The sequence below is a fragment of the Photinus pyralis genome, unplaced genomic scaffold (assembly GCF_008802855.1).
Source record: "Photinus pyralis isolate 1611_PpyrPB1 unplaced genomic scaffold, Ppyr1.3 Ppyr1.4_unclustered_Scaffold2716, whole genome shotgun sequence".
Taxonomy (NCBI): Eukaryota; Metazoa; Arthropoda; class Insecta; order Coleoptera; family Lampyridae; genus Photinus; species Photinus pyralis.
The window spans coordinates 1-10,287 of NW_022171251.1; the positions used below are offsets into that span (position 1 = coordinate 1).

The following is a 10,287-nucleotide window of genomic DNA, read 5'->3' on the forward strand; positions in this document are numbered from 1 at the left end:
CAGCGCTGTTACTCGATGTCAAACTATCGTACCAACGGTTTAACAAAAATGTACTGAATTTCGCTGCAGTGTACTAAATAGATATTTCAATTCTAAATTGACTTAGTAATAAAATTTTTTTTTTCGTTAATTCAGGAAGAAAATGACCGATTGTGTTATTTTGGAAATATCTACTATCTAGGGAATTTCATGTCATATAATGTGGTGGTAGGTACTACCTAACAATGAAAAACTTCCCATTTGTTGATACATTTATTTTAGAAAAACATTTTGGTATTAATTCAATATATTGTTTTGTTAACAAATTTTGTAAGTTCTAGGATCCCACAACATAGTTGATCCAGATTGTTTTACTGATATTTGAAGATGCAAAATTGCTTCAACAGTTTCCACTAATAATGAATTTCTAATATCGGTTTTAATTAGGAACATCTGAGAGAAAACTCGTTCCACCGTTGCAGAAGAGTGAGGTGTAATTAAACCTACAGTTACCAATTCCATTAAATTTCCATATATAGGCTCACCTAATTCGTTTTTTGTTACATTAACAGCGGACCAAAATTCTTCTAAATTATGGGAATGTTTGTGCAACTCTTTTGATTCACTAAGCAATTGCCATTCCTGGTTTACAATGTCATAATTCAGGTTAATGTCTGGAAACAAAGTGAATCCTTCAGTTAATGATAATTTTGATAATGCAACTTTAGGTACAAAGTTACTAATAAAATTTAAATGTTTGTCCTTAAAATTAAACCTTCTTCTAATTTCTGTACATAATTCTATATAAAAATCTAAACATCTTAATCTAAAGGAATGCAAATCATTATTAGTAATATCATTTTCATTGAGATTTGACAGATATAGTTCAGCATTTGCACCAAAATAAATCGACTTAATATCAATATAACTACTTGGCTTTTTTATGTCGATATCGATTATTTCTTGCCTATCCAAAATCTCTTTTTTAATAAAATATTTGAGAATCGTTTTATATAAAGTGCGTAGTTCCTCCAACAATATAGGTGCCTTAGGTTTCTCACTTTGCAAATCTAGATTTACCTTATTAATCAATGAAAGAATATGTGACAAAAATAACAAATATAATTTATAAATTGGATTCCTAAGGGCATTTAATATTGCCTTTGCTGTTGGCAAATTATCTTCCAAAGAAGCACGTTGGAAGTATAAATTTAAAGGATTCCATTGCTCCAATATTCGATCAACCACTGCCTAAAATGATAACGTTAATTAATATGAGAATAGCATCGATTTAACTGTAAAACAAACCTGCAATGATAACCATCTGGTTTGACTGGGGCGTAAAATTTTGTGTGGTTTTTCATTGGCAAATACTTGGCACTCTTTTAGCTCATTTAGCCTCTTTGATGAATGTGCAAAATAAGCATAAATGTCTCTCGTAAATTGCTCAATTGTACTTGGCAACTTTTTTGTAGCTTGGCTAGTACATAAGTGCAACGAGTGACAACTGCAACCAATTACAACTATGTTTGGACATAGGGTTCTTAGAAGTGCTTGTACACCATTTATACTTCCTTGCATCACTGCAGCGTTATCGGCTCCAAAAGCTACCAAGTTTTTGTATGGGATACGTGAAGTGTCCATAATGTCTTTTAACACATTAAATATGGATTGTGCAGTTGAGCTTTCCAATTCAACCAGTCCCAAAAAATTATCCACAACTTTATTATTTTTCCAGTATCGGCAAACAATTGCCAAGTTTTTTTTTGTCGACACATCTGTGGATTCGTCGATGATTATGGAAAACTTTCTTGTTTTTAAATCATTGATGAGGTCTTGTCTAAGCAATGGAGCAATTTTCTTTACAATTATTTCCGTACATTTATTCCTTTTAATTTTTAATGATTTGGCAATTGTAGAATCCGGAAAAATATCTTGGCATAATTGAGGCAAAGTATCCATTAACGATAAGGGTAAATTGTGCTCGGCAATGTAAGCACACAGTTTTACTTCTGCATAAGATATTTTTTTGCTCAAGTGAACCTCATCTTCATTTGGTATTAATAATGATGTAATTTGCGGAGTCTTCTTTGCAGCCTTATATTTCGTTACATGTGATGTACTTGTCTCGTGACGCCTAAGATGACAAACATTTCCATTAATATGCATGGCACAAACTTTACAGTAATTCTTGCCATCCTTAAGCTCGAGCCACAAAAATTCTTTCAACCACTCTGATCGGAACTTCTGCTTGTAACTTTTTTTCTTTTGTCTGTGATGGTCTTCATTAACTATTGTTTCCTCGATTGTTTCTGACTCTGATATGACATCCACATCACCAGGATCTCTATCACGGGACGTAGATGTGGAAGCTACAGGTGCAGTGTTACCGTTACCAGCACTAGGCGGCTCATTTGACACAGATGAATCTCTGTTTCTTTTATTTTTTACCACAAACCTATAAGTTGTATTAAAAGACTAAGTAATTTATTTTTTTTTCATACTTACTTGTCCATTTCAAACAAAAATCTAACCAACTGCGTGCTGCGCCCACTTCCGTAAGTAGGTACGAAAATAAATAAGAAACTTAATAATAAACAAATTTGAAAACACTGACTGGTTCAAACGGGTTGCGATTCGCGGCAATCTAATAAGCGGTCTGGGTGTAGAAAAGCGCAAGGTAAGTATTGCGGACAGCGAGATAGTGTCGTACTCTGTTTTTCTCATTATAGAGATAAGAATTAACTGATGAGTCATGGCAAAGAAGTAAACAGGTCTGTAGACTGTATAATATTAATAGGTATCATAAATTTTGACGTGAACGGTGAAAGGAGGACCTTCTGTTGTTCTTAGTGCAATAAAATGCTTCAGGCGATTCTAAAATTAGTGTATTTGTTTGCACCCCTAACTGTAAAATTATTTGATCCCAAAGCGTACTAGATTTGTTAAAGGAGTACTAGCGTACTAAGTGTACTTAGAATGTACTATATTTAGTACAATTGTACTAGCAATCACAGCCCTGCTTCGGATGAAATGAATTTATTTCTATATGCATAGGTGCCATACACGTGACCGTACAAAATAGGATAAGATGGACGATATCCTCAAAGAATTGGAGTGTGAGGAGTTAATAGAAACATTTAAAAGTAAGTTATCTTTGTAACGTTTCACCGGAAATTACTCTGGTACCCACTGAATTTTCAAATGGAACAACTACCTAATATATTTTTTACATTTTTGGATTTCTGTTTTTACACCACTTCACACACAATGCAACGATAATAATTTATTTTTGGATTAACAAAGTAAACTAATAGTACATTATATATCAAGGTAGAGAAGTACAGTATTATTGCCTGAGCACCAAGATTACATCTCGAGGCGCTTGCGCCGAGGGGTGTAAGGTGCGAAGGCAATAATAGATTTCTCTACCGTGGTATATATACTATTTTTTTCACTACTAGCACTTGAAGTCCTCTAAATTAACATATTATATTGATAAGAAAGTGAACGGTTGGACAGAATTGTTTGTTTCTTAATTTAACATGTCAATCAAGTACGTGGAAGTACAAGTCAAACAGGCCGTATTTTGTTCTGTCATTGAGATATTTTCAAAGAGTAATTTCGTTCGATTTTTTTCAAAATGTGATAATTTTAGGTATGTAATTTCTCTGGAAATGGCGATGGTGGCAATTATTCATTTTAGAGAACTTGTCTAAACGTTTATTGAGCGAAATTTCGGGTTGTGTTTTCTAAAAGTGACAGCGTGACAGTTCTGATTATTGACTACTAGTTAATAATGTCCACATTATTAACAACTTTGAACAAATGCCGAGAAAGCCTACTTTACAAGTGGAAAAAAGGTTAATAATCATGTCATCAGACGCTAGTAGTGAAAAAACAATATTATTTCCTTTAATTTAATTTAAACATAAAAAATGTCACATTCTCATACAAAATAGTCTCAGAAATGATCAGAGAGTGAAAAATAAGAGAAAATCTCATACAATTTGCTTTACCTTATAGTACCTATTATATGCTTTTCTGGGTGTACAAGGCATCTCTCCTAAAACTACCATTTTTGGGGGATACGCCCAGAAAACCTGTCTCTTTTCGTCAGGGAATCTCATATTCAACCGTTATAGTAACTTCTTAAAACTTGGTCTATAAATACAAAACTATCATCTGTACATTTTGAAACAATTAAATTTAGTGCGTAATAACTTCGTGATATTCTACGTAATGGTATTATTTCAGATAATCATATAGATTTCGATACATTTAAACTTCTGAATACGGAAGAACTACGAGAATTAGTGCCATCAATAGGGCTCCGCAAAAAGCTGCAAATAAAAATTCATCAATTAGCGATTAATGATGCGGTAAAACTTTAAATCTTTAATTCCATAAATTAGCCTAATGCAGTAAATATTTTAATTTTAGGTAATTTGTATTGAATCTGCACCCGCACCTGACATAACCAGTATTGAAAGTTTGCCATCGACTGAAACTTTACTATCAGATGATACAGCCGCTGTGGATGAGTTTTTAGTATACCAAAACCCTCAAATTGATTTATTTGAAAGAGTGTCAAAACCATTACTACCAGAGTTTGATTTACGGACACTTCTACAAACCAGCCCTTTAGGAAGTAGCATTCTGAATTACTATGCTGCACATAAACAACTAGACAATACTCAACGTAGTCGTCTGGTAGACATAATAACCAAGCATCTATATACGCACATTATCAACTAGTACGTTCACAAAATCAAGATTGTACATGAAAGTTAAAATGTAACATTTTTCAGTCGCTTGAAAGGAGATGATTACATATTACTGGCAGCGAAAATAATATCCTTGTTTCCCACAGAGGCAACAGGGACATATTATGTATCACCAATAAAAAAAAATCAATCTAGAACGGGTAAATCAATTGCTGCGAAGGGTAGATTGGTTTCCAAAGTGTCCAATCTCGTCAGTATATGCGGGGAAGCTTCCCCTGTGAGAAAACGAAAGGCCGGACAGAATTGTAGTGAGGAGAATGTTTTTAAGCGACCCACTCCCATACAAGAAAATTTAGGTGAACAACTGCATTTATTGATTTTTGTATAGGTACCATGATCCGATTTTTAGAAAATCACGAAGATATCGTGTGGCTAAAACACAACACTGAACCGTGGGATGTGGTGGTAGAGAAATGGTCCACAACGTTTGGCATTCGACGAAACACTGAACGTGACGCACCAGGTACCGTTGCTGATTTCATAAATAGGTGGCCCATTTTGAAGGACCTCAGATCAGATGTTTTAGTAAGTAGAAAATATTTTACTAAATGATTTGTTTTTAATGTGTATATTAAATCTGGTTTAATTGAATTTCGAGAGTGAAACCTATATGTATCACTATTTGGCTCGGTTGCAATTTATTCAACCCTTGGTTGAGGTGTTGATGGTAGGATTCTGGAATTTACTATTTTCGAGTAGATTTGAATTGAGATTTAGATGTGAGACTTATGCTGTCTAGTCTGAAATCTGATTGTGTCTGGATGGGCTAAAAGACGCCTATTTTTTTAACGAAATTTTATTTTTTACATATACCTACTTTTGCAGATTAATCAAGATTTTGATGCGTTATACCCCGGTTGTGGTCTGAAATTTTATATGAAATGGCAACAATTTTTTACAACTGTTCTACACCTCCATGAAAATAATGTCAGAGACAATGACGCTTTAAATTTGCTTAAAGAATGGAAAGCAGATCAAAGTGAAGGTGAGTACTAAGTAATATTGATAGTTTTGTGGAAGTTCAAAAAAACTATCGTAATCTTGACAACCCACCTTAGCATGTCTTGGATTTGGGTTGTTGAAAAAAATCTTCAATACTTCATTACTTAGTTTTCAATGTAAAAAATCAAAACGAAAATTCATAATGTATGTTTTTTTCAAAATGTACTATATACTCTTCCAAACCGTATGTCTACTATACATTAACCGAGATTCCCTCGTTTAAGTTGTAGGTGTATAGGTATATCAAGCACTGTTTGAATGCACATTTATTTTTATTGTTAGATTAAATTAGCATTAAGTGTATTATGGAGGGTTCGGAATGTTGTAAAATACCTATATAACATGTGTTTCGTATTTCAGATGGAAAGTTATTACTAGAGTTAAATTTATTGCCATACCTGATTCCTCCAAAGGGTAGAGTAGTAATAGAAAAACGGAAGCACTGGAAATTTTCAATCCTAGAAGTATTAGAGTCTATAATTATCCATGTCATCGTAAGTATCTCTCATTATACGAGTATAGCTCACAAGTGTACCATTAATCAATTAAGGTATTAATTTTTTTATTTATAGGCACCCGGCGATATTGAAAAATCAATTTCTTCTCAAAAAGAAAAGGCATTTCAACATAAACAGACCGTGCAGCCCTATATTTTGGTACAAGGATCATCATTGGTGAATATAAGTTGTATTTATGTAGTAATAGATACTCTGAAGTATCAATATGACAGTGTTTCAAAGGGTTTTGACACATTATTCAAATTATTCCACACATTTAATGCACAATACCCGGTACAGTCAGAATACATTTATACATTAATTCAGAAGTGTATATATAACATTCATACACCATATGACAAAACTACACCAACCACTGAATTGGTTATTAATACATTTTTGAAGGGCATTGAAACGTAAATCTATTCGTTATGAAGTGCGTAGATTGTGGTCGCGTATTTTTGAATTTCAAAAAATACATTTTTCATGTTACATATTTACATAATAAAAATAATTACTTCCTATGCCCATTCCCTAATTGTACTAGACTATACAACAAGAAAAGTGATTTTAAAAAGCATGTACATACAAAACATAATTCAGATAAAAGTAATAGTGAAGCTAACAATGTCCTATGTGATAGAGATGAAAAAATCTGTTCAAACGTAGATGATACCATTAGTATTTCATTAAAGTTACCTACCACGCTCACTGATACATGCTCGGATACATCCGAGGATTCATCTCACAATGTTCCGATTGCCTGTCAAATTAAACAAAAGCTCGAAGATTTTAAAACTGTTTTTAACAAATCATTACCGTTGCTCATTTCAAAATTTTATGACAATTTAAATTTAACTAGATCTACGATACAAAAAATAATTGAGGACTTTAATGAATTCCTATCCTGTGGCTTGGTTAAAATCATAAAGGAATGTATTGACATAGTTTGTCAAGACGTAATTGAAGATAGTGTTCTAAAATATGTATTCACAATGCTGGAAATTATAGAAAAGCCTTTTACTAGTTTAAATTCAGAATTTAAACGCGTTCAATATTTTGAACAGTCCCAATATTTTATAAAACCAGTTGAACATAAAATTGGTGTTTCGCAAGTCCCACACAAAACCAACGGCCAAGTTGTATTAGAATTAAAAAATGATTTTAGTTATTATATTCCCATGAATAAGACCTTAAAATCATTTTTGGAGGTACCTCTGGTTTACCAAACAATAATAGATTATCAAAACAGTCTAATGGACAGCTATGATTATTCTGGACAGGAACCCATGTATAATATTGTTAACGGAAGCATATGGAGAAGTGAAAGTGATACCAATAAAATTATTTTGCCAATAGTATTATACTTCGATGATTTTGAGACGGGTAACCCACTCGGCAGTCATGCTGGTTGCAATAAATTAGGAGCATTGTATTTTACCATTTCCACCATACCTCCTTCTTATTGTGCTCGACTAGAAAACATTTTTCTTTGCTACCTATTTTATAGCTCTAGTAGAGCACAGCGTGGAAATGCAATTCTATTCGATAAAATAGTCGAGGAAATTATATGTCTTGAACGTGATGGTATTGTTATTAATATTAGCGCTGGTCAACAGAAAGTGTATTTCAAACTAGCTTGTATCACAGGAGATAATTTGGGCTTGCACACAATTTTCGGTTTTAATGAGAGTTTTTCATCTACCTATTTTTGTAGATTTTGCATTACACTAAAATCTAATAGCACAACCCAGACCCAGGAAGACGAAAATCTAGTGAGATATAAAAAAGATTATGACATACATTTGAATGAACGAGTAGGATTGAAGGAAACCTGTGTATGGCATAGATTACCAAATTTTCACATTTACACTAATATGGTTTGTGATATAATGCATGACATCTATGAAGGTGTCCTGCGTTATGACATGGCCTTGATTATCCAGGACTTAATAGGTAGTCATTGCTTCAGCTTGGAACATTTAAATTCGAGAATTAAATATTGCACATACGAAAAGTGGGAAAGAAACGTACCACCTAGTCTTAAGAAAGAACATATAGCAAATGGGTGTATAATATTATCTGCCGCGGAAATGTTATGCTTGACCCGAAATTTCCGGTTCATAATAGGAGATTTAGTTAGCGCTGAAAATAGAACCTGGAAATTTTACATAATTTTACTAGGGATTGTAGATATTGTCACTTCCACCATTATGTCGTCAAGCACCTTAGAATTACTGAAGAGTCTAATATCAGAGCACCATGAACTTTATATAGAATTATTTAAAAGAACATTAAAACCAAAACATCATTTTCTAGTACACTATATGCGAATTATGAAAATAATGGGTCCGGTTTCGCATTTGTCTTGCATGCGATTCGAAGCAAAACACAAGGAAATGAAAAACATTGCATATAATGTTAGAAATACAAAGAATGTTCCGTATACTCTAGCGTTTCGAGCACAACTTAAACATTGCTATAGATTTTTGGCAAAAAGAGGATTTAACAATGAAACGAATTTTTCATCTCCAAGGAAGGTAAAAGATGAAGACTTAGTGGTGTTGGAAAGAAATGGTTTAAATCCTCAGGACTATTGCTGTGTTACATGGTACGAAAACAATGGTATCAGATACGATTTGAACAGTGTGTTGGTAACCAAAGATGGCGCAGAAGGCTGTTGCCCTCAATTTGCAAAGATTTCTAATATTTTTGTAAACTTATCGAACAATTTGCTTGTTTCTTTTTTGGGCACTTTATTGGATGTAGTTGAATATAATAATCATTATAAAGCTTACAAAGTTAAAATATCCGACAAAAACGTCACCTTTGTACATTTAGACACAAAGCATGGAGATATGCCAACCATAATCCACCATATTCAAAATGAATTTTACGTTTCATCTATAATGTGACATGTTGCCATCAGCAATTGTATTTTTTGATATTATTAATATTAGTTGTCATATTAATTATAAATTATATATATTGTATTAATATTATCCTAATAAAACATTTTATATTTGAACATCAGAATTTTTCCGGACGAACCTCGTACTATATCCCCTCTCATATCAAACTTAAAATGAGATTATAACAAATACAAAAACTATTGGAATGAAATAAAGAAACTCTTTGACTCAAGTATACCATAGATTTCATGTATTGATTAATGTATTTCACTTGAGCAAACAATTTGTTTCTTGCAAATAAAGCGCATAATTGAAATAAAAAATAACAATTTCTTCAAATTAAATATATCATTGGTTCCTTTATATTGATTACAGCGTATACTTAAAATTCAAGTAACACATACACTTAATATTGAATATCATATGTTTAACCGAAACAAACCATATCGTTAGTTTATGAAATTATGATTTAGTTACTATGAATATGTGAGTTACTTGCTTATATACGAACATACCTTAAACTTAAATGAAAGCAGTTATATTTGTTTTCAGCATTTACTTTTTTGTGTGTACACTAAAAAGAAAATTATAAGGTGCAACACTAGTGTTATTTCGGTGTGAGAATTGGCGTAAAAAATTACAAGCCGGCAGCGTTTCTTCCGGTATCAATTAGAGAACTGAAAAATATAAATAGATTACAATAAAAAAAACTTGCAATAACTATACTAATGCTGTAATGGAATTTGGAAGCAGTATTATAGTTATATGTAATGAAATTATCAATTCACATCCGTTTTTAACATTAGGTACACAGTGTCCCATACTTTTTACGAGGTCTCCGTGCTGAGATCTTTCGGAAGGATGGATTTTTGTGACTTATACGCGCATAACTTCAGAGCGATTGCGCCAAATTATATAATTCTTTTTTTGTTGTGTTTGTTATTATCAGGACAAAGTCTGTATAAAAGATAATTTAAAAAAAAAATTACCTACAGAAAGACGTAAAAAACAATTTTTCTTATTTCTGCCATATTAAATCACAATATAATTAATAGATGGCGCCAAAAAACAATTTTTCTCTTTTCCGTCATTTTAAATCGCAATGTAACT

At 32.5% G+C, this 10,287-nt stretch overlaps 2 protein-coding genes across 2 annotated transcripts; one reads left to right on the forward strand and one right to left on the reverse strand.

Moving 5' to 3' along the window:
• Positions 1 to 696: 696 nt before the first annotated feature.
• Positions 697 to 2,997, reverse strand: LOC116181891 (the record flags this gene model as incomplete). The annotated part of the gene is made up of 3 exons (XM_031502337.1): positions 2,488 to 2,997; positions 1,288 to 2,437; positions 697 to 1,230 (listed from the first exon to the last, which is right to left on the reverse strand). Coding segments are annotated over exons 1-3 (1,692 nt in total), but the record flags the coding sequence as incomplete, so codon positions are not given.
• A 17-nt stretch (positions 2,998 to 3,014) lies between these two features.
• LOC116181892 lies at positions 3,015 to 6,707 on the forward strand. The gene is made up of 8 exons (XM_031502339.1): positions 3,015 to 3,125; positions 4,237 to 4,361; positions 4,423 to 4,736; positions 4,791 to 5,062; positions 5,116 to 5,291; positions 5,592 to 5,751; positions 6,129 to 6,262; positions 6,341 to 6,707. The coding sequence occupies exons 1-8, from the start codon at positions 3,071 to 3,073 to the stop codon at positions 6,683 to 6,685; spliced, it is 1,581 nt and encodes a 526-aa protein (XP_031358199.1). The 5' UTR covers positions 3,015 to 3,070; the 3' UTR covers positions 6,686 to 6,707.
• Positions 6,708 to 10,287: the final 3,580 nt, after the last annotated feature.

Coding starts and splice junctions, on each gene's coding strand:
- LOC116181892 (XM_031502339.1), top strand. CDS start 3,071: ATGGACGATATCCTCAAAGAATTGGAGTGTGAGGAGTTAATAGAAACA. Junction 5,063..5,115: donor TCCCATACAAGAAAATTTAG/GTGAACAACTGC, acceptor TCCGATTTTTAG/AAAATCACGAAGATATCGTG. Junction 5,752..6,128: donor GAAAGCAGATCAAAGTGAAG/GTGAGTACTAAG, acceptor TTCGTATTTCAG/ATGGAAAGTTATTACTAGAG.